Consider the following 25,501-nt stretch of genomic DNA (forward strand, 5'->3'; position numbering starts at 1 on the left):
AAAAGTCCGGTCAAACACAAATTAAAAGTACTTCTAAAAATAAGGACTTTTTTTTAACAAAGAAAAACAAAGTTAAGGAGCCTATAAAATAAGTTATAAATATCAACTTAATTTAACTTGCGCCTCCTTATTATTGGTTTCCCCTTCCAAACACAACTGAAGCATTTTCAATTCAATTTTTTTAAAATATTTTGTATGTTGGGAACGAATATAAACAAGAATTTAATTTATATGCATAGTCAGTGTAAAGTTATTTTACACATCCATCCAATAATATACTGATACGTCATGTATAGTATTCAAAAACACATGATGTGTCACATTCATTAAATAATATGACAACGCATCATTGGATATATGTGTAAAGAATCTTTACACCGACAATGCACAACAATTAAACTCTATAAACAAAGCCATTTTTTTTTATAATAGAAACAAAGCCAAGTTACTTTTTCATATCAAATACAACTTTATTTTTTTAATTGATATTGTTCTATTCTAACTTTATAGTAATGGTTAAATATAACACACAAAAAAATAGTTAAATATTACAAAAAAAAAATTGCTTTCACCACAGTTTAATCTTGTTCGAGGATCAGTTCTGGTATCAAGTGGTTTCAGCCCCCTCCCGATCGCAGTTGTTGAGGATCGAACCGCGATTCTCCCTACCAAGTTCAGCATTAATCACCACTGAACCAACTAACGATTAGTTACAAAATTATTATTTAATAATAGTCTCATGAGGATAATTTTGTTGGTAATTATTAATGATATTATTAGAGAGGTCGGAGTTCAAATCTCAATTCCTCACTTCATAATCTTTACCTATTTTGTTTTGAAAAAAGCATGATTTCTTCTTGTCTTGATATTAAAAAAAAAAGTTATTTCTAAACAAACTTATCATTAAAAAATATATTCATTTTTTAGATAGTTTTAAATAATTTTTATTCTAATTTTAAAATATTTATTCATTTATTAGAAAGAAATTATGAACGAGATTTTCAATAAAAAATATTTTAAAAAAATCAGCAAAAAATTATTAGTTTAAAGATTGCTTTTTAAGTCAAAAACTAGTTGGTTCAAAAAAAAAAGTCAAAAACTAGTTAAATATTGCCAAACAACTTTAACTTTACTTTTAAAGGCCTTATATATTGACTTAATTATAAAGGAGTTTTAAACCCATAAAAAAGTCAGGCCAAATGTAACGTAAGTAATTGGACTTGATGGTTAACGAGCTCCGCATAGAACGAATTATTCGGGAGAATCCAAGTTCAATTTTTTGGTGGAACAATATTTTACTAGACTTTATTTACATTGCGGTCAAACTTTGAATTATCAGAATCCTTTTTCTCCGGTAACCAGAAGATTTTTACAAAAAAAATAAATCATTTGTTTCTTTCTATTTGTCGTTTTAAAGTTACTTACTTCTGTTGCAATAATATTGCAATAAATATTTGAAGGTATTATTAACAAAAACAATAATTAATGTTGCATTATACTGTGTAAACACAAATGAATATTAACATTTTTTCTATAGAGCCGACTAGTAAAAACAAAAATGGAGTGTGGGTTTTAAGAGAAAGTTTGCCAATTGTTTGGAAACTTATTGTTGGCAAAAATTAATGTTACACCAAACATAAAACCCTAATCGGGGAAAAAATGACAGGAATAAAACATTATTTTCTTACAGAACGGAAAAGAAATACACTGCAGAGTGCAGAACTTTGCTGTAGGGACACCAGCTGGTTTTACAATGATTTGTAATGTTTCAGGTTGTATATTTAAGAACTCAGGATCACGCATTTTTAGATCATCAATGACCATTTAGAAAAAGAGCTATGCTATATTAATGGTTTTATAATGATTTGTAATGTTTCAGGTTGTATATTTATAAGAACTCAGGCTCGCGAGTTTTGCTATCATCAATGACCATTTAGAATGAAAAAAAAAATGAAACTTTAACATGCAGACAACAATTTACCATACAAAATGCCATTAATATGGATGATCTTACTGAACATCAAAAGAGTTTGTAGTCATATCGCAAGCTTAGAAGCAGCCAAGCAGAGTATATTATTTTTTAAAACGGGTTCTTTAAAAACACGGCCGAGAAAGAAAAGGTAACAAAAATTTAGCCTGTATGGAAAGGGTAGCATCTACTTTTACATTTAACTACAATAAGTAGTATACAAAAATCTGTTGACTTTATGGCCATCAAATTTCTGAAGCATAGTAAGTTAGTAACCCTAACCCATATGGATAGTGTTAACCTCTATCCCTCTAAAGTAAAAGGATAGATACAAATTAAAGAGTTCACAAGGAATCTATAAATGGTATAACTACAAGCAGCAGGAAACTAGGAAAAGTATGGCTAACTAAGAAGCAGTAACATAGTGCATCTTACTACCAAAAGAAAATCTATACAGAATAATAGATGACCAGATGAATCAACAAGGAATCAAATTTAATTAATGCGATTCTTGGCTTTAATGATACCAAATACCAATACCTTGTTTTATTCCAAAATTCTTTCTTTAGTAGTCTCATATTGTTGCTGGATACTTGTTTCATTTTGTTTTGGTCAGATTGAAAAATGTAGGGGTTTACATCCTCCAGATCTTCTTCTGGTACTTCAGGATTGCGGTCACCAACATGCTTCCTTAAGAACAATATTGGCACTAAAATATTCATGACCTAGAAAGGAAATAATTCCATCAGCCACCAGAACAAAAGCATGGCACGGGATGTACTACTATCACATCAACCATAATAAGTGCACATATCAAAGAATTCAATCGCAAATTAATGAATATGGAAGTTAAAAGTTATTTACCAAATGATTTAGACTATATTAAGCTCAACGTTGGAAATATCAAGATGCAATTCTTGGTCCTGCGTTGTGGCAAAAGATGAAGCTTTGAACAATGCACTTGGTGAGTAGTTAAGCTGGTAATCTACAAGACTTCGTCCAAATATGTTGAACTGTTTAGCACTACTGAAAGCAACCTCCGCATCGGAACACTTCTTGAAAACCACTCTTGCCCGCATGCTTCCTCGATCAATTTCTGTTTGAGATTCCTTTAGAGGTCCAAAATGCTTAAAAATATTATTTAGACTTGTTTCTGAGGGAACAGAATCCAACTCAGCAAAGTTCAAAACAAGTTCAGCCGGGGATTTGTCATCTACATATCCAGCAGGTTTTTCAGAAACCTCAGCATGATTGCTATCAAAATGTTGTTTCTTGGAATAGGTCCTGCGGGTATAAACATGAACAGGTTTTTCTGGCTCCGGAAGAACATGCTGATAGTCTAGTTTGCTGCTTCTCTGTGATTGTTGTTCAGAACCATTCCGTATGACCGTCTCTTTATAATATGTGTCATTCAGGTCATCAAAGTCAAATGTTTCAGGAGATCCACCTATGGGTTGTTTCTTCCTTTTAGTACCAACTTTAGTTGTAGGTAAGCTTTCTTTCTTAGAATCATCAACTGAAATGATTGAATTCCTGAAATCAGAGAAAAAACTCACTATAACATTCGAGAAACTATAGTCTCCCCGTGGTTCTTGTGCTACCCCTCGAAGTAAAGATAGCAAATCATCTAGAGATGAAAACTCTGTAGGAAAAGTCAAGCTCGACTTCCGAGTCTCTTCAAGATTAGGGGAGAAGGAATCAGATTTGTTTCTTGAAAAACTATCTGCATTTCCATCTGCCTTCTGAGATCTGTCTCCAGAATATTTGAACTTAGAGGGCGGTCCAGTAAGTTGGCTAGCAACCCTGCGGAGACATTCACCAATTTTAAATGATGGTTTTGTGGTGTTTGAACTTTTTTCAAGGGAAACAGTTTTTCTTCTACCTTTCACCCTTGAAACATCAGCATAATGATGATCAATAGTCTTTCGTTTCTTGGAAAAGACAGGGGAAATCAGATTAGCAATGGCCTCGTCATCATTCTGATAATCACCATGGGTAGAATCTGGAGTCCCGTTTGCTGGTTCTAACAAGCTTTTCTTTTTTGCTGTATCACAAACCTTTAGGTTATGTTTACGCTTGCGACATGATCGGTTTGTGGCTTTCGAATCTCCAGTACCACTTTGATCACCAATTTTACTCGCATGAATTGTGTGCTCATTAATTTCACTCAATGTTTTATCATTATCATTAATTGAGGTGCCGGTGTCGTCCAAACCTCTGGAATATTGGAATTCAGGCAGGTGAGAGTAACCCTTTAAACGATAGAATGCAAGCAACTGAGCCTTAGCTATTAAAAGCTCCAATCGATCAAAGCCTCCAGTTGGACACTTGGATAAATCTCTCAAGTACTCCATAAGATTCTCAGGTGAAAAGGAGCTAACGTTTAAAGATTCATCGACTCTATGTACAAAACTTGGCTCTTGTTGAATCCCACAGTTTTCAATCGTCTGGAGTTTAATCTTGTCATAAGTATCTTTAGGTACGCAAGAACACACCAAGCCAAATTCTACTCGTCTTTTGACTTCACCCAAAGCAGAATCCACAGCACTCTGGAATGCTTCCGAATTTTTCTGCTTATCAATATGAGAGAAATGTGTCATAAACGACTTCAGCTTCGATGCTTCATTCCAAGCAAACGTTCCATCCCCGTAATATGCTACCAAATAACAATTCTTTTTAAAATGCTTCATTGCCTGCGCAGATGAATCTGAGGGATCAAATATCTGTCCCGGCCACCATGGATGGCTTCTCACCTTGCCCCAAACCAGATCATTCACAGAAAACTTCCCTTTTTTTGCTGTTGGCAGTTGATAACTTACCTGATAACTTTTTCCTGAACTCTTCATAGAGCCATACTTCACAACTTTCCCATCGTTTGTTTTTACCTGTTCATCATCATTAAATTCTTCATCTTCAATTTCCTTCTCTTTTTGTGAATCAATCTTCTCAGAAACACAAGCTTTCCCTTCCACACTTTGCCTAACATCTGATTCAACCCGAATATCATCATCACTCAGCACTTCTTTCTCCAATATTTCATTCACTTCCTTCCTCTCATCGGATGTTTTCAAGGTTACATCACTTCCACCCAACTCAACAACCCCATTCTCACTCTTACCTTCTAACGACAACACAACTCGAGAACCCTCAAACCCAATAGTAGGATTCACATCTTTACCCTCCTCAATTGACCCATCAAAACCCACATCATCATTCAGCTCAGCATTACCACAAACACCATCTATACGCAAATCAGAACAACCCAATAAGTCCTTCCCATTACCATCCCCAATCAAAGATCCCTCCACCTCTATAGACCCTTCTAGGGTTTCACTTTGACTAGCCATGCCCATAAGGGTAATCAATGATTCTGAAACTCTACAAGTATAATACAACTTCAAAATCTGTGTTTAACATGTTCATAATTAGTAACTACCCAAAAAAACTATCTTTTTAACCCTAAACGTAGCACAAAACTAGAAATAAATTTAGGGAAAGTGCATAAAATAGAGTTAGGGTTGACATAGATTGTAAATAAAGATTGAAATTTTGATAAGAGTAGAAGAAAATCTAAAGAGAAAAAGTTCCAAGAAAAAGGGAGAATTTAGTACCAGGTTAGATCATGTCTTGTTGAGTTTGCGTTTAATTTGATTAGATTTGTTTTCGAAAATTGAAGAGAGATTAGATTCCTATCATTTTATGGCGTGTTATTTGGAGACATAATTTTTCAACAAAATTAAAATGAAAAGTAAATTATTTTTTCTTTTATCGACTAAAAAAGAAAATTAAAGTTTTTTTTTTGGGGACAATGAAATTTTTTTTGAACAAAGGGCAAAGAAAATTAAAGTTGTCAAATACAAAAACCACAATACTGGATTCAAGTAATAATTAGCGGTCTTTCACTCATGTGTAATTATATATATATATATATATAGATATATATATTTGCGTCAAAAAAAACCACAATACTGGATTCAAGTAATAATTAGTCTGTCTTGACTTCTTTACTTGTCTACGCCCTTTCTTTCTTCAAAGCTCCCTCAGGTATTATTTCCTCTATTGAATCTCTTTTCATTAAATTTTTTTGGGGGGTTGTGAGGATACTAGGAAAATCTCTTGGGTTAGCTGGAAATCTGTTTGTTTGCGTAAGGAGTATGGAGGTTTGGGGGTTAGACAGTTGCGTGAGTTCAACATAGCGTTGTTGGGGAAGTGGTGTTGGAGGATGCTAGTGGATAGAGAGGGGTTGTGGTTTAGAGTACTGGTAGCTAGGTATGGGCTTGATGGAGGTAGTCTTCGGGCGGGCGGTCAGAGGGGGTCGGTGTGGTGGAGGGAGTTAGTGCGTATTAGGGAGGGTGTAGGTGAGCCAGGAGGCAGTTGGTTTAGGGAGCATGTTTCGAGGAGGGTGGGGGATGGCTCTGATACTCTCTTCTGGATCGATCCGTGGTTGGATGGGATTTCGTTGAGGGAGCGGTTTGGGCGCCTTTTTGAGTTGACCACGACCAAATCTCGTTCGGTCGCAGAGATGTTTGCTTTAGGTTGGGGGGCAGATGGGGGGGCGTGGGAGTGGCGGAGGCGTTTGTGGGTAGGCATGGCAACAGAACCCGTACCCGCGGGTACCCGCCCGAACCCACCCCGAGTTTGACGGGGAAAAACCGATTTGACTGGGTTTGGGTTCGGGTTTGGGTTTTCCCCGATTTCAAAACATGGGGATGGGGCGGGTAACGGAGATATTGGTACCCACCCCGAACCCGTCCCCGAACCCGCCCGTTTATATAAAATTACTATATTACCCCTATTTATTTATTTATAATGTCACAGATCATATAATTTATCTACTTGAGTTAGGATTTTTAATGAACAATGGTTCTTAGTTATTTGTTTTTTTAGCAATTTCAGTGAACCATGATGTAGAACATTCTTGGTTATGTGGTTGTTTTGACGGTATTTTGGAATATTGGTTTGTACCGGTACTATTTTATGGTTTTGATAATTTTGGTTTGATATTTTGGAATATCATTTCATTTGTATGTTTAATCCATTGAAATTTTGGTTTGTACTTTATTATTTAAAATTTTTTGTATTGTATGTATGTCAGTGTTCGGGAAAATTTTGGGTTCGGGTAAGGTTCAGTAGGGCAGGGCAAGGTTCGGGGATACCCGAACCCATTTGGGTATACTCGAACCCATTTGGGACGGGGATTGGGTTCAATTTTTCATCCCCGTCGGGTAATGGGCGGGGAACGGGTATTTATCAATGATTCGGGTATGGGGAACGGGGAAGGTAAAAACCGTACCCGCGGGTACCCATTGCCATGCCTATTTGTGGGTGTGGGAGGAGGAGATGTTGGGGGAGTGTCAGTCTTTACTTCTTGACATTTCTTTGCAGGATCAGGTTATTGACAGGTGGCAGTGGAGCCTTGACCCTGACACAGGTTACACGGTCAGGGGAGTTTATCAGCTTCTGACGTCTCAGGATTCAGTTACTTTGGATGATGCGGATAACCTTATTTGGCATTCTCAGGTTTCTTTGAAGGTTTCCATCTTTGCGTGGCGTTTATTGAGGGACAGGTTGCCCACGAGAGCAAACTTGGTTACTCGTGGCGTTTTGTCTCCTACGGTTGCCACTTGTGTTCTTGGATGTGGAGCGGCTGAGTCGGCTCATCACTTATTTCTATCATGTAGTACTGCTGGATCGCTTTGGGATTTAGTTCGTGCATGGATTGGCATTTCCTTGGTGGATTCCACTTCTCTGCGTGATCATTTTGTTCAGTTTACGGCATCATTGGGTGGTTCTCGAGCGAGACGGTCTTTTCTGCAGCTTGTTTGGCTCGCTTGTGCTTGGGTGATATGGACAGAGAGAAATCATCGATTGTTCAAAGGCTCATCGGACACACCTCATACTTTATTGGACAAGATCAAGCTCTTCTCTTTTAGGTGGTTGAAGACGACGAACATCACGTTAGCTTTAAACCATCATAGCTGGTGGTCTAGTCCACTGTTGTGTTTGGGCCTTGTATGATTTTACTTTGATTTGTTTCTCTCTGACTCTCTTGTATTTTTATAGTCTACCTCGGTACGTCTTGTGCTGGGGAGACTGTTTGTGTTAATATATATATCATTTTAGCTTCTTCAAAAAAAAAAAAATATATATATATATATATATATATATATATATATAATAATAATCGTAAAAAGAAGTAATAATTTTTTGCAGAACTCTATTTAATTTGTAATCAAATTTTAGTTTACCGACATTTTTTACTGTGAATCAATGGATTAATACAAAAAAAAATGGGGTGTCAAGTACAAAGATTATACAAATAATATTGTAACACTAAATCACCATAAAAAGACAAATAATATTAAAATTAATTGAGATTATTTTATTACATGTTAATTCAAGCGGTGGTCAGATTAGTATTAAGTGCAGGTTGCAAAGAAAGTAAAGTTGAAATTCTTTAAGCTGATTTTTTTTTGTTACATAATAAATTATATAAATTCAACAAAATAAAACCAAATTAACCTGATTTGAATTTTAAAAGTTTGCACAATTGAAACAAAAGGTAAATGTATTGTTTAAAATTGACGGAGTATGGTAGGCATCACAAAAAGTTCATAATTTAAATACATCTTTACATGTCGTTGATTGAAAAATTTATATCTCTATCTCTAGACGATTACCCGTGCGATGCACGGGTCTTATGCGTTGTTTTATACTATAACGTCAAAAAATTATTTGTATAGGTAGTAAATTGATTATTAGCAAAAACATTAACTATTTTGAACCAAAAATAATAAAATACACAAAATAATAAAATTAAAAAAAATTAAAATGAATAGTAACTCAAAATAATAATAATAATAATAATAATAATAATAATAATAATAATAACAATTAGTACCACTCATTAATTTAATTAATATAAGTGGATAATGTAGCTAAATGAAAGGTTTTCATTGGTTTAAGTGAGTGATGTGGATTAGGGTTTAGATAGTCAATTGGATAACTATCTAGGATTTATATATATAGATTAGGAGATTCTCACGAAGCTCTTTCATGTATTATCAATAGAAATTACTTAGGTGTCATTCAATTAAAGAGTTTGCTTATGTGACATTCAATTGAATATTTTTCTTTAAATTAAAAGAAACTAACTATTCTAAACAATGTCATAAACAAAGGAGAATATTATAAGTGAAAACACATTTTAGGCTCAACAAGCATATTATCGCTATTTAGGTACTCGAAAATCAAGTTGTCATCTTTAGAGAAAAGAGAACGAGTAATTGTATTCAGCTTTGTCGAAAGGTATCTTGAACTGACATTGTCTTCACCACCACGAATAAAAAAAAAATTGTAAATCATACGCTTAGGCGGTCAATAAATAGGTAGCGATAAAATAAATATAAATAATATAATATTCATATTACTACACAATAGTAACAATTAATGTTTAGGCTTTAATGCAGTTTTGATCCCCCTATTTTGAAAAACCTGAACTTTTGATCCCCTATTTTAAAACTCAAGCACTTTTGATCCCCTATTTTAGTTTTTTGTTAGTTCTAGTCCCCCACCTCAATTTGGTCAAACTCTTGCTTATGTGTCATGCTCACTGATGACGTGACATTGTACATGTGGACAACTTGCTATGATGATATCAGAAAAATTATAATAGGAAATAACCTATATCACAAACCAAAATTAAAAGAAAATGTTAGAATCAAAGTGTCACAATCAAACAACTATTCTAAACAATGAAACATATTTCTCTAAATTCCGTGAAATTTACTATTTTTATCATAAACAAAAGAGTATACTCTGAGTAAGTGAAAATAAATTTTGGGCTCAACAAGCATACTATCGTTATTTGGGTACTCGAGAATCAAGTTTATATGTCTTCATTATCACCCTGTTGTTTGCATTAACCTTCATTGATACTGGGCATTTCTTTGGCGTACGCTTCCATTTCTCTAGCATCTTCTCAAAAATTATTTTTGTTTTATCGATTTTTTTCAATTTAATCCAACCTTCAATTACCACAAAATATTCGTCAATCCAAGTTAAACAACTAAACAAGACTACAATTCGAACGCTGAGGGCGACCGATTCTCGTGGTGAGCTTGTCCCGGTTCGCTCGTCGTTACTAAGGGAATCATTGTTAGTTTCTTTTCCTCCGCTTATTGACATGCTTAAATTCAGCGGGCTTTTTTTCCTTTCTACAAATTTGAAAGTAGCATATCAAACATATATAGGGGAGGCATGGTGAGAGGACTTGGCAATAGTCTCAGGTTGCGTCCAACGTGGCATATTTTGTTGATTTGACTACGGTTTGTGAAAATGTCATCATCACTACACGCGCTCAACCGTTTGATTAGTGAATCAGTTTGCTTTAATAAAAAAGAAAATATTACTGTTACTAATAGTATTAGATAGATGTACGTAGGCATGACAATAAAACCAATACCCACGGGTACCCACCCAAACCTTACCCGCTTTGACGGGGAAAACCCGAGTTGACTGGGTTTTGAGTTCGGGTTTTCCCCGATTTCAAAAGACGGGGTTGGGGCGGGTAATGGCGACATTGATACCCACCCCGAACCCGTTCCGATTATATTAAATTAAAAAACCTTAAACATTATCTTAAATTATATTAATATGTTTATTTTTAATTTTTAATTTGAGTAATAGATAAACTGTTTTCTCTATTTCTTTTCTTTATTTATGAAAATATTGTTTAAACAAAATAATTTTGGACTTTTAACTTTTTATTTATTAAAAAAAATACTAAAATACAATCAAAATTCATGTGGGAAGAGGTATAACGGGGATACCCGAACCCGTCAAGGATACCCGATCCCTGTTGGGTATGGGTTTTGAGTTAAATTTTTTATCCCCGTTTGGAATTGGAATGGGTTTGGGTTTGGGGAGGGCAAAATCCGTCCCCGCCCCGCCCCATTGTCATGCCTAGATGTATGTATTAATGTATGTATAAGATAAAGGGCAGTAAAAAACACCACGTCGCAAATGTAGATCTAGTAAAACTAGGGTTTTATTTTATTACAGTGACAATGTTTCTTCGACGGCTATTTTCATGGCGGAAAATGCAGGTGACTTGCCATTTGATGTGGAAAGCGAGAGTAGAGACGGATATCAAACCTTTATTCAGAAAATCATAGAATATTTGGGGATAGTAAATGCTAATGTAGAGTTCCGTACATTTCCTAAAGTACGCAGATATTTGGTTTTTGTAAAAAAAATGTTTGGGAACGAAGCTGCAGGAGATCAACCCATTTATTTAGTTTTTAGAAAACGGGATGTTTACTACATCGCTTGGGGAATTGATGGCATATCCTAAAATAAGAAGTGGTTTATTTTAAAAGATGAACATCCAAATTTCAAAAAAATTAAAATAAAAAGAAAAGGATTAACAAGTAGTGCTAATGTTGGAGGATCTAGAATTTTTTTTAAAAAAAAAAAGTAAAAAAGGAGTGTTGAAGCAAAATCCTTTTTGATATGTGTTTTAATGACAACAAACCTTATGGAATAAATGTTAAGTTTTATGAATGGTGATCTACTGATGGTTGCACTTGAGTTTTTGTTTAAAGACAGATAATGATAAAAGTGGACGAGCTAGATGCCACTCACATCAACAAGTGCATTTTATATACTCAAATAATGAAAGAATTGGAGTATCATCAGATAATTACAACAATAGTATCACAAGCTTCATGAAGATTTTTAAAGACTGTTGTTTGAATCATACGAGGATTCATTGAACGTTCAAGCAAGAAAGTGAACTTCATGGTTAATAGTCTTCATCTTCACCACAAGGTTTACAATGGGAATTAAATATTTAAGGAAGATTAAGAGGATCGTAGTTGAAGAATCAAGATGGAAAAACCCGCATCACAAGCTACAAAAGAATATATTTGATGTTGTGTGACAAAACTTACATTGAGTTTTGTACTACATGCTTTGAAGAATTACAATTGCAATTAATGTCAAAAGGAATGATACATGTACGAAAGATCGTCAAAAGCTACTCAAAGTATCATCCTACCAAAGCTTGTCAAGATGACAATGTTTGAGAATAATCTTCCACGATGTTTTCAAAAGAGCTTATGCACAATGCATAAAAGTTCAATCATTCTCAATGATGAGTACACTCACGCCTCCACTAAATAATCTTAAAGATACTCATTGAACAAATACCAATGTGTGCAAAACTTCAAAGAGGAATTATGGGAAGTTTGCAACAACAAAAGAATTCAAAGTTGATTGACCAAAGAAGATATTATCTTCTCATAAAGAAAAGAAATATTATCAACTCTTATGAAACAATGTTCTCATCATGAACATGTTTATTTTCCTCAAGAGCATTCATATCAGTTCAGCACAATTACAAGAATCAACTTTGAAGAAGAAATCATTTCAAAGGTTGAATTATTTATAAGTCAGTAGAACGTTTTCAGAACGGTCTCCCAAGTTTGCGTGTTCAAGGATAATCACTTTTCATAAGTCAACTTGGTACAAGACAAGAATGAACTTTTATATGAGAGTTATTCCAAGGATCATAGCAGTGGAATAAATCATATAAGGCAACGAATGAATTATGACTAGAGAACATTCTCTTGTTGTCATATTCAAGGAGTTACATGAACATATCTCTTGCCAAGGTTTATGATTCCCTCATGGACAACTGGAGCTGTTATTTAGACCAATGAAAATGCAGCAACAAAGAGTACATACAGCTTGCAAAGAAGCTTCAATACTGATCCAAGTACAAGAGTATGACAAGGGTGGCTACATTCTTCCATAAAAGAATAATTCCTTTACTATTCATGTGTCCTTTGAAGGACAAGTGAACAGTTGCTACTATATGCCTTTATTGAGTGTTTACAGCTGTTTGACAACTTGCAACAGCTCTTTAAGCACATGGGGATTATCTACACCAGTACAGAGAATGATCTCCAGAATTCTGGAGAATGGTCTCCCAGATTTTTGCACTCATGTGGCAATCTTATCCAAAGCATCCCAATCTTATTTCCACACATGGGGAATATATTTGCAACGGATATATGTCAGAAACAACTCATTTACAGTTGGCAAAACGAATATCTCTGTCATCTAGTACTATGTCACAGTCAGAGACCATCGGAAGAATGATCTCCCAGATTTTTGCACTTATGTGGCAATCTTATTCAAAGGCATCCCAATCTGATTTCCACACATGGGGAATATGTTTGCAACGGATATATACTCAGAAACAACTCATTGACAGTTGGCTAAAGAATATTTCTGCCATCAAGTACAATGTGACAGTCAGAGACCATCGGAAGAATAATCTCCTGAAGCATCTAAAGGACAGATTCACATGGACTGTTTTGTTTCTCTCACAACAGCTATTTCTATAATCTCAACGGTTATAATTGATGTTCAAACTACAGAGGGACATCTCCATCTATAAATAGCATGGTTGGTTGCACAAGAAGAGCAAGAGTTCAAGCTACAAATCATCAAACACTTGTTTTTGTCTACAAGTCATAAAACTCTTCTACACTCAAAGATCTTCATTCTCATATATACTTCTGGTATATTGGGTGTTTTTATTTGCTTCTCAAACTAACCTTTGAGTTTCAACAAAGCAAATATCTCAAGAGACCACTTTGCTACACAACTCACTTTTAAGTGGTTGTATCTTTGTCTCTTCTTTTTCACTCATACTCCAAGCTCTCTAGAAAAATAGGATCTATATTTCATGAGTATTTTGAGTGTAATTCATTTGTAAGCTTCACAACCGGTTAGGTGTGATTAAAAGCTTAGATCCAAGAAACCATTCATAAATCATTTGGATTTTCTCAAGTCAATTGGGTATAATTGATTGAGGTTACCTTGTAAAGGTAGATCAGCTGGATATAGCTGGATACTTTGTGATCTTGGTTTTAGATCATAAAGGGTCTTTGATCTGGGCTTAGATCAAAGGGAAGTTTCTGTAATCTGGATCTAGATTATAGTGGAAAACTCACAGGCGTGGGGACTGGACTAGCCCAGGATTCGGGTGAACCAGTATAAATTTTGTGTGTGAATCTCTCTTACCTTTAACTATTTATTTTCTGTAAACACACATCACACAAACCACTTAATTTACATTCACTTTGAATTCTCACACAGCAGAGAACATTCTCCAAACATAGCAGAGAACGTTCTCCGAACACAGCAGAGAACATTCTCTGAACAAGCTGTTTTATATTTAACTAACATTTATCCAAGTATACACTTGAGATCAATTCTGTAGTGCAGGATTAAATTTTAAAAAGGGTCACAATTCAAACCCCCCCTTTCTTGTGACTATTTCTTCCACTTCAAGGAGGAGGTGGCAAGGGTGAGAGTCATTCACCAGGTGTATCAGGATACCTAGTTAAAAAGTTGGCAGAATCAAAGGTGATGAATATTGAAAGCAACTATTGTAGAACTCTTTCAATATTTATAACACTATGGTAGATTCAGGGGGCGCGAAAAGAAGAAATCTTATTGTAAAAATGCTATTAAATATTAAATGAAGGAGAGAAGAGAGTTGATGAGATGAAAGGATTTGTGAGGAAAAGAAAGCTAAATCCTTCTCACTGATACATATGTTAATTAATTGATTAATTGTTATGCTATTGGTAAATAGTTAATTAAATACTCCCTCCGGTCCTTTTTATAAGGAACACTTTAAAAAAATCACACAGACCAAGAAAACACATTTAACATAGTTATTTTCATTTAATATTCTTATAAATTTAAATTTATTTCATGTTTACCCTTATTTAATTACTTTTTATTCAACTAACTTACTTATTTTTAAATTCTCTTTCATAATAAATAAGGGCATAAGTGAAATTGAACATTTAGAACATTTGAAAATTGATCAAAGTTTCTTATAAAAAGGACCAAATTTTTTTCTCCAAAGTGTTCCCTATAATAAGGACCGGAGGGAGTACAATCATTCTTTTTGTTCATTGGTGTTTACTTGTGTTACTAAGTAAGAATACTTATAATGGTAAAACTCTATAAATGGTATTTTGTAGGTCCTAATCACGTAATCTTGAAGTTACTCGTTCTTTTTTTACTCCAATGATACAACTTTAAGAAACTCATATTGGATCTCACAATTTTACATCGTATTAATATTTTATTCGTATAAAAAAACTAGAACTAAAACGCATCCATCAGAGATTTGTTGGTTGATGACGATGAAAAATATGGTAGATTTGTTGGTGGTGACAAAAATTGAGAATTTTGAGAAAGTAAGATGTTGGTAATTTTGCATAAAATTCAACATAAGTCGTAGATAATTATATTGATTGGGAACCATTTGACATAAACAAAAGTAATTTTGAAGTGATGAGATGAAAAATTGTGAAAGTTAAAATTATGAGAGAAAAATTGTACAAAATAAAAAATAAAGAGATGAGATTGTAAGAGTAAAATTGAGTGTAATTTTTTTATTTTTTTTAAATGAACACAATTTATAGAAAATATAAAGTTTCAAAGTAAAAAAAAAATGGTAAAAATAAATTAAATAGGAATGGTTCTACAAAATCAGAACCGTAAAAATTATATTAGTAATTTATACAAAATATGTTCAAAGTGATGTTACTTTGTGAAAACACCATAATGACATGTTGGAGTACTCCAACAGTGAACTTGAATAAATACGAAAATTTCTCAACGCACCCACCATTTTCTCCCGCACTCCCCAAAAAATTCGGAAAACATTCCCCGAATTTTTTATAGTGTAAATTTTACACTAAAAAACAGTTCGGAACGTATTTTCCGAATTTTTTAGGTGCGCTAGGGAGTGCGCGAGAAAGTGGGTGGGTGCGTTGAGAAATTTTCAATAAATACCCTTTAATGTTGGAGTCCTGTCTTAAAGTACCAACACTAGAGTTGCTCCATGAGTATCTCTGATAGAGGTATCTAACTGTATTTTATAGAATTTTTTCTTCTTATTGAAGAATACATTATTTAAGCTATTGTATTATCATTTAGTATTGGCTTTTTTTTTGGTAGAAAGTATTGGCTTATTTAAATGGGCTCATTTAAATAATTTTGCATAGAAATATAATTTATTTAAAAGTTGCATAATTATGTATCATTGAAGTAAAATGTGTATTACAAAAATATGCTACAATATTATAGGACCACTAGTTAGATAATGTTGAAACTCAAAATGGATTCCTTACAAAATGACATTGAAGATGCTATAAGAAAGTGTAGGGTACACACTACAGCCAGAGGCACCAAAGGGGTAAGGGGTGAATACCTAGGGGCATTAACAACTGAATCGGAGCATAATGTAATAATCAAAAGAGGGAGTACTTTGCGGATTTTCGATATCGCCATATAAGATCACCAAAATACCAATGTGCCATAGTCAGAGGATCATCCCTGATCAACCCATAAATGTATTGTCAAAAATCCTACAAAATTATTCACAACCCCAATCGCAAAACTTAATTAAACTGCAACATGACAGGGAACTTTTCCAACTGGTAAATATCTAACTTAAATGACTATTATACAAAAGTCTAAAAAACATCATAAAAAACTCTGTTATGGTACTACAACAGTGCAATTAGCACGTAATGCTTGGCGACAGTGTCTTGATCAGTGTAAGAGAGATCTCGTGATAATATTCAATTAGTGCCACTGACAAATTAAGCCAAGGAACACCACATCAACAGGTGAATCCATTATGTTGCTACTGCTTTTGTAGTCAAGTAGTGTTTTGTGTACTCTACTTTCGCTACTTGTCCAGCAACAGGCATCGTTGAACAAAAGAAACTAGTCCCTGCAATCCAGCATAAAGACATTGACATCAATAAACATCTATATCTATAAACTTAAATTGACAGTGTGTGTGTGTTTTAGAACACAGACTAAATGTCCTCATATATACATTTGGTCCAAAGCAACAATTTGTTTGAGTACAATTATGGTTATTTGTGGAAGCTCGCAGTCAAATGGTGTTGGTAGCAAAATTTATAAAGAATGAAAGCAAAAAGGATTACAAATTGTGTCTATGTGAATATAAATATGGATATTTGTAAAATTTTATTAAAATCAAACAATATGCAACAACTGCCAAAATGGTACTATATATCAATAAACAAGCAGAAGACAACATATCAATCTTGAAACTCAAGGATAAATGGCATGGAAGCTGTCAGAGGAGCACCTTGTTAATTTTATCAGGAAAGGAACCAACGCATGACCAATATGTGAAATCCTATCTTATGGCATATTGGCATAGCATAATATATATCATATGGTGTATCATCATGAAGTGCATGACAAACCATAATACATGTGTCTTGCCAAGTAGCAATCATATAACATACATAATACATTATTAAATAAGGAAAGTGTCACAAACTCACAATTATTTTATATCATATTCTATTTTTTATATGTATTAAACTATCAAGATTTTTCAGTATTATAGGGCTCTTAGAAGGATTCTTAATCCCTCCCCCCCCAAAATCACAAATGTATCAAGCCAAAGGCCATGCTAATCAGAAATTGTGCCTTTCCTCCTAATGAAGATCTTTACTAGAGTTATTTCTTGTAATTGGTTTAACAACTTTATACTAACAGTGTTGAACTTGACAACATTTTACAACAAAATTGTCATGTAAACTCTACTCACAGACTCAACTGATAAAGTGCAAGAGCTATTTAATACAAAGATAATGTTTAATGTATCCATCCTTATTACTGAATGCATTTTAATACTATGTGCAAAACAAATACAATCTAAATAAGTATTAAGTATTAAAGCAAACCAGAATAACAAAATTTAAAAACTTTGCAAGTAACCACTAAATTAAACTAATATGGGATCACAGCTCCAGATCAGACCAGACTAAATATGATAATTTTTCTCTTTCCTTCAATCTTTCTTATTTCTGATTTCTTTAATTTACAACAAGGAAAAACCTAATCACCTCTATCAAGGGCGGGAATCCGCTCATTATGGTATGTATGTATTGATCCTCAAAATTTGTCATAAATGCAGTTAACTACATTTGAATGCCTTTTCTTTTTTCTATGAAATGCATCTACATACTTCTATTCTTTTCTCTCTCTATAAAGATGTGCTGTTATGCATTGCTCTCACACATACACATATTCCCAGAGGTCATTAATTAATACTCTTCATTTTTTAAAAGCCAATGGTGCTTATCTTTTTATATTTTTGACAGAGGTGCTTACATTTGTTCATATGTTTATGGATATAAAGATGTGTTGTTCATAAGCCACTAGGTTTGGTCTAGTGGTGAGGGATTTGGGTAGTACGCTATAGGTCCTGGGTTCGATCCCCAGCTCATTGCAAACCAAAAAAAAAAAAAGATGTGTTGTTCATTAGATTTTCTCATCCTTAAGGCATTTCTCTGCATAGAAACAAAACAGTTTGCACGAAATAGCTATGGCATACAATGCTTGCTGCGATTTTCATTGCTCTCAACGCAAACACACTGCTTGCTACGGTACAACAATGGCATACAATCCTAATGATGCATTTTTAGCTTTACTCAGTAGACAATACGTTGTTTTTGTTCTTATCATTTTTTATCATCTTCCATCATATTCTATGAGTGGTAATTCTATACAAGTTATAATAATTATATTTATTGTTTTTGATATGTCAAATAAGACTTGCAATGAAGAGGAGGCTGACTATTTTGATTCTGTTACGGTCCTTGAAGATCAACCATTGGAGGTATATGTTTGGTAGTTAAACAATTTGGAATTTTAAAAAATGAAAACTTAAATTATTGCTATTGATAGTTTACCTGACAGGTGCCACTAATTGAGTATGGTGATTCAACTAAAACTGAAGTTGTTCAGAAAGATATGAAAAAGACTCCCAGCAGCAAAACAACCAGAAAAAGGAGTATCGGTAGTGTGGGATCGGCAGTCATGGTTTATGCTGAGGATTGTGAAGGGTCAATTACAAAACCACCAAAGATGGTTTGCGTCAAAGTTGAACATGAGGAGTGATTGAGAATTTTAATATGTTAGGATGAGTTTCTTTGTTGTTTATCGGTTTGAAGTTATGTTCAGTCTTTAAGTACTTCGATGTATGTTGAACTTGAGTTCTTATTTTGGTTTAAGTTATTTCTTATGAATGTTTAAGTATTTTGAAATACTTTGATGTATATTGAACTTGAATTCTTATTTTGGTTCAAGTTATTTTGACATATGTGATCAACCTGATCTCTTGGAATATTATATAATTATATTTGTGTTTAAATCTTTTGTTTTGGTGTTCATGAATTGCAACTTTGCTTTAATTAGTAACAAAGATGGCTTGAACTGCCAGTGCCAACAAGTATGATTTTCACAAAAGGAATGGGTAAATTAAAAACCAATATTTTTTCAATTAGATACATGTACCAATTTCATCACCTGATACATGTCCTCTAATTGGTGAGTGTGGTTTTTCATTATAATAACCTAAGTCAATACAAAACAATGATTCACTTATTCATCATTCTCTCATCAATGTAAATATTTTCCCTCATGAATTGATATCACCTCATACATGTACTCTCAATACATGAAAAATTCTCTTAAAAAGGTAAAAATAACCAAAAATCTTCCCTACAAGCAATACGCAACCTGTCTTTTTTTAACAAATGAATATATTGATGAGGTAATCAATTACAAGCACATAGCAATCAAAACAACACTTTGAATTGAAAAAGAAAAAAAAACAGCAGTAACAGAGCAGCAACCCGGCATCAAGAAGAAAAAACAAGACTATGAAACAAAAACATGAAAAAAACAAGGACAAAACAGATACCAATTACCAAAACACACCTACCCACGCAAACAAAACAAGACAGCTCACAACAATCTTAAAAAACTAGAAATAAACTTGGTCTGTTCATTCCTTTTGAAATATTTAGATTCCAATTTAATCAGACATAATGCAGCAAAGCAAAAATGTACTTTTTAGGTTTATTGTATATTTAATGTATTTAATCTATAATATAGACCAGATACATTAAATATACAATGAACCTAAAAAGTCCATTTTTGCTTATAAAGTGTTACAGAGGGAGTATTGCTTACATAGCACCTGCATTTTGTGAAAGGAATATTTCTGACCCGCACACAGAAACTGGCGGTTTCTGATGCATGTGTACTGAAGCGGGTTGTTTCAAAATGGACTGTTTTTAACCCCACATCCATGCGCCGCAGGACAAGACAAAATCTGACCCAGAATCGCACGAAAAAACAAATCGCGCAGACTACAAGATTCCACGATTGAACAATGTGATCATATCCGACTCCACCTTAATCCAATTTTGCATGAACTCTAAATCACCGAGGGCAAGTAAAATCATAAATTCGTGCGATTTTACGATAAAAAACGCGATTTTGACTGGCACAATTAACAACAAGGAAGACAAGAAGCAGTACGTACACAAGTGTCAAAGGGTTGTAGATATCATGGATTATGCTCCTAAAAGCTAGAGATTGCCAATATGCAGATCATCTAAGGAATCAGGTGACTTTACCAAATAAAACTTGCACAGATCTCAACTCAAACACCTCCCTTGTCTCTGTTAGACTATTATTATTAAATAAATATTATATTTTATAATAGCAGTTATGTCTATATGTGCAGTTTCTATTATGTGTGTTTTATGATCTGTAATAAATAGGGAAGTTGTAGGAAAGAAAGGGCATTCGGTTATTTGGATAAAGGATTGGTAGGGAGAGACCAAGCTCTCTAATTCTTGGAGGGAGAGATCCAAGATTCTCAAATAAGAAATTCCTTGTGTAATTCTATTCTGTCATCAATAAAAGTCTATTATTATTATTATAATTAAATTTCTCTGTTGGGTACCAGTTTCTATCAGCCTCCTGCTAGACTCTCGGACCAACTAACTGATGATGACAATTGTGACCCTATACTTTGATACAATCTAACGAAACTAAGATATATTATGAGGAAAATAAACTAGAGACCTATATTAGCTTGAATAACATACACAAAATTCTATCAAAATGGTAACAGAAAAACCGGCATGCACTGAGTAACTATGACAACATGAAAAGCTTAAAGAACAACATATATAAAATTCTGTAATTATATGTGGCACAGCACGAAAGTTTACTTACCAGTACTTTATCAACCCGTCCCAGCCACACGTTGCTACTTTGCTCTGTTCCAGAGGATGCCACTCCGCACCAATGCAAACACCTTCATGACACTTGAGAGTTCTGAAGACTTTGCAACTCTTCCAATCCCAGAACCAACACTTACCCTCACCATCTCCCGACATAACAAAGCGTCCATCCGGCGAAAAATTGACCTGGCAAGCATATCCAGCAACGATGTGTCCAGCAAACCTCTTCTTTTTGTTAAGTTGAAACTTCTCCCTTGTGCTATAAATAAGTATCTGGTTGTCCAAACTCTGCGCAGCGAGCCAATTTGCGTTGGGGTGAAGGGAAATGGATGGCATAGAATGCATGTGTGGCTCACTAATATACTTTATAACCACAGGAATACCATATTCCCATACCCTAAGTGACTTGTCATCACTGGAAGTAACAAATCTCCTATTGTTATCAACAAAAGTAATGGTATTCACAGCCCCCAAATGCTGATCATACTCTTGAGTTATCTGTCCAGTATTCATATCCCACTGAACAATCTTCTTGTCGCTCATACCAGCCAACAAAACATTCTGCTTATCTTCATCTGGGTTAAGCTTTACGACATAAGGGATCTTCCCGGTTGAGAATGTCGATATGACTTGCCCCGTTTCAGTATCCCAATACTTGATATTCTTATCATAACCAGCACTCAAAAACTTAGTTCCATCATTGGTGAAACAAATATCCCTAACAGCTTTCGAGTGTCCCATATAAGTTCTCATACATTTTCCAGTATTGGAAACATCCCAAATCTTAACCTTTGTATCCATACCAGCAGAGAGAATCAAATGACCAGACTTAGGGAAAAACCGAATAGCAGAAACCCCTTTCGTGTGTCCACTCCAAGTATGAACCAATCTCTTCGGTATAAAACAATGATCATTACTCGCTTTAGCATCTTTAGGAGGTGCAATCCAAGACCTACCTTGATAATCCCTTTCCTCTTTACCATGAAAAGTACTCTTATCTTTAACAGCCTCAACCTTTTCACCACCAAAACCACTCTTCTCTTCACCTTTCTTCTTCGCATACTCTTCCGCATACTTCTTCTGATCCTCCGTTAACTCTCCTTGTAAACCTTCCTTCTTCCCAGCCCAAGGACTCTTCTTATTCTTCAACAACCACGCCTCCGAAGCCGGATTTTCAATCTCAACACCATCTTCCCCACCATCATTATTGTTATCATCATCTTCTTCATCACCATTCTCTTCCTTCTTCTTCTCAGCTTCAATTCTCCGCTTCTTCTGTTCACGGTGAGGAATATTATAAACCGAAGCAGCATTATTCTTCTGCAAAGCATCAAAATCACCAACATAATTCGACGCAGACGGATCCGCAGCATAACCGAATTTAAGAAAAGTGTTATGCTGTTCATCGAATAGAAAAGGTTCAATGTTAGCATCTTCAACAAACCCTAGCTTATGATTACGCATACCTTGTGCTAAACCGTCTTTAGCGTAAGGATGAGATGGACCTTGAATGGGAGCCCAGAGCTGGTCGTAGGTAGGGTTATAGCCGACGGCGTGTTGAGTTGGGTCGATGGGTTTAGAGAGGGTTTTAGGGTCGGCGACGGAGAGGGCGAGCATGGTGTCGTCGACTTTGGGGGCGGCGGAACGGGAAGGAAGGAGGCGAGGTGGGGAGGAATCGTGGTGGTCGGTTGAGTTAGGGTTTTCGTCGTCGGATGAATCTGGATCGGAGTATTGGTTGAGGAGATCCATTTTTGGAGAATGTGAATGTGTGAGTGTGGTGGTTAATGTGTTAATTGAAGAAGAGAAAGAAAGAAAAAGTGGAATTGCAGAATATGAGTGAAGTACGTATAGTGAGAAGGAGAAAGGGGATGAATCAAAAATCAGGGATTTAGGGGGAAAAGAAAAACCTAGTACGATTCAGGGAAATATAGATAGTGCTTCGGTGGACAAGTGAAACAAATGGTGGACAATTTTTTTAGAAACGTTGGATGAGGTGAGAGTGCAAAATTTTAATATGTGGATGCTGCATCAAATCAAATCTATTTTTGCATCAAAATTTTAATGGAGCAGGTCATAGCCGCCATCAACACCAACGACCGACCGGGGTGGGATTGGTAGCTCAGCTGATTAAGCTAGTTGAGCTAAGGGTGAATGAGCAGGAGGTTCGGTGTTCAAGTTTTGGCAAAGGAGAAAAAAACTAACATAACATTGTAATACTAATGGCTAATATTGCTTATAAAAAAACACTAACGACCGGTCGGATATCTGACCCACCACGCCAAATAACCGGCTCAGACTCGTTGCCTTTTGCCTCAAATCCGGCACCAAAACTTCGTTCGTCGTAAGCCCGTAACTAAAGCCACATTCTCCTCCACTATAACCCAGAGCTCCGATGAGTAAAGCTTAAGCAATGATGCCGACCTACAGTAGCTTGCTCGTCCAACTTTCAAGACCACCAATTTTTACTTTTTAGATTCATTGGATATATAATATGCATTTGGTTTATAATTAAGACCAAATACATTAATTATCCAATAAATATAAAAAGTAAAAATTTGTGGTCATGGAAGTTGGACACAGTTCGATTCTCACGGAAGACAAAAACTCCACTAGTGGTGGAGAACATCGTGATGTACATTGTCAGTGCGCCTATTACAGTGAAGTGTGAGGCCCGGGCTGTTATGGTTAGCATTTGTCATATTTAAATTTATAAATATCTATAAATTTGTTATAAACTTTATTTGAATTAAGGATGCCCTTTTATGTTATTTCACAATTATTAGGTAGTTGAACCGATAATTTATCAATCATTTCAATTAGCTTATTAGTTAGTACTCCTCTAGTCATGAATGTAAGCAACAACAAAAAAGGCACATCATTTAAGAAAATAGAGTAAATAATTAGACAAAGTATGTCATTTTCAATTTTACCCATACTTTTTGTTTTAAATTATATTACTACTCCATCCGTCCCAAAATATAAGTAAAAGTTGGTCAACAAAAGTGAATGTATTTAATCCAAATCTTTAACCAAAATATATATTTGGGACGGAATGAGTATTTATTACGGGTAAAAGTGAAACTAAGGGTAAAATTGGAATATTGATGATAAATATAATGATTATAAAAACTATCTGATATCAGCGATAAAGTATAAGTCATCATTCCATATCTTTTAGATTATAAGCTTGTATACACAAGCAAATCCTAAACCCTAATTTGTTTTCTTTGTTTTCCCTCCATTTTATCTTGCAATTTTTATTAAAAAATAATACAATTTTGTCTTGATTAGGATTCGAACCCGCAACCCTTCAGTGCAAGACAATATTTCCAACCACTATGACAAGTATATCAATTGTGATTAAAATTATGTTCAATAATAGATAAGCACCATCAATTTTAAAAGTATATCATATCAAAATTATTGTTAACAATATTATTCATCACAAAATATTTTTTAGTCTTTCCTGATCAATGTTTTTTTTCTACCGGGTCATAAATTTATTGAATAATTATCATGTGAGATTTGGAAAGTTATTATCACGTGTGATTTGGAAAGTTATTATCACGTGTGATTTGGAAAGTTATTATCAAACTCAATTCTGCTAAATCAATATTTTTTTGCAATATAACCAAACACAACCATAGTCATGTCACTAATCACATTCATTATTTTGATTTTAACATTGCAAATTTAATATTAACTAATGATCAATTAATACAATATGCACTAGCAGATATTGAGATGATGTTACGTAGTTGTGGGAAGAATTTAAAAGAATATCCTCTAATGCCTAGAGCAGACACATTTTAGTTCCTGGTAGAGATTAGGAGTTGTGGTGAATTGAGAGGATCAAGTCACAAGAAATTGGGCTTGATTACTTATAATTCGACCTTAAATCTTGATTCGGAAGCGTTGTGAGTGAAATTGCATTGTTGTGCGAGTGAACGGACCGAAGGATCCCCAATCGTTTTAAAAAACTTTGAAAAAGAATCGTTGAAATCACTTCGTTAATTCATCCCCAATCAATGTCTTTAAATTTCCGTTTACATTTAGACACAATTGCGTTGTTAGAATAGACACAATCCCTGTGGGATCGATATCTTTTGTATTACTTGACAACGTATTCGTGCACTTGCGAAAAGTCAATCAGAAAGCTTGAAATTCAAACTGAGAAAGTTACTCTGTTTGGTATAAACACTTTCTGTCTTGCCAAAGTAGAGAAACCTCACTACCACTTTGGTATGCAAACGTAGCTTTCAACCCAGACTGCAAAGATAACGTTAACTGGCACCTTGATCGTTGCACAACGGTAAAATTCAAATGGAGCGTATTCTTGGAA

At 34.6% G+C, this 25,501-nt stretch overlaps 2 protein-coding genes across 4 annotated transcripts; both read right to left on the reverse strand.

The window, feature by feature from the left end:
• Positions 1-2,137: 2,137 nt before the first annotated feature.
• LOC123902513 (PWWP domain-containing protein 5-like) lies at positions 2,138-5,719 on the reverse strand. 2 transcript variants are annotated; one of them, XM_045952272.1, is made up of 3 exons: positions 5,581-5,719; positions 2,834-5,347; positions 2,138-2,694 (listed from the first exon to the last, which is right to left on the reverse strand). In XM_045952272.1, the coding sequence occupies exon 2, from the start codon at positions 5,320-5,322 to the stop codon at positions 2,842-2,844; it is 2,481 nt and encodes an 826-aa protein (XP_045808228.1). In that variant the 5' UTR covers positions 5,323-5,347; positions 5,581-5,719; the 3' UTR covers positions 2,138-2,694; positions 2,834-2,841. The 2 variants fall into 2 exon arrangements, with proteins under 2 accessions (XP_045808228.1, XP_045808227.1); XM_045952271.1 differs by having other exon boundaries at positions 2,834-5,373; positions 5,581-5,712.
• Positions 5,720-16,172: 10,453 nt separating this feature from the next.
• LOC123902515 (pre-mRNA-processing factor 17) lies at positions 16,173-23,145 on the reverse strand. 2 transcript variants are annotated; one of them, XM_045952273.1, is made up of 2 exons: positions 21,152-23,145; positions 16,173-16,805 (listed from the first exon to the last, which is right to left on the reverse strand). In XM_045952273.1, the coding sequence occupies exons 1-2, from the start codon at positions 22,906-22,908 to the stop codon at positions 16,799-16,801; spliced, it is 1,764 nt and encodes a 587-aa protein (XP_045808229.1). In that variant the 5' UTR covers positions 22,909-23,145; the 3' UTR covers positions 16,173-16,798. The 2 variants fall into 2 exon arrangements, with proteins under 2 accessions (XP_045808229.1, XP_045808230.1); XM_045952274.1 differs by lacking the exon at positions 16,173-16,805 and having other exon boundaries at positions 21,148-23,103.
• Positions 23,146-25,501: the final 2,356 nt, after the last annotated feature.

Source organism: Trifolium pratense, linkage group LG1 (assembly GCF_020283565.1).
Source record: "Trifolium pratense cultivar HEN17-A07 linkage group LG1, ARS_RC_1.1, whole genome shotgun sequence".
NCBI lineage: Eukaryota > Viridiplantae > Streptophyta > Magnoliopsida > Fabales > Fabaceae > Trifolium > Trifolium pratense.

Coding starts and splice junctions, on each gene's coding strand:
- LOC123902515 (XM_045952273.1), bottom strand. CDS start 22,908: ATGGATCTCCTCAACCAATACTCCGATCCAGATTCATCCGACGACGAA.
- LOC123902513 (XM_045952272.1), bottom strand. CDS start 5,322: ATGGGCATGGCTAGTCAAAGTGAAACCCTAGAAGGGTCTATAGAGGTG.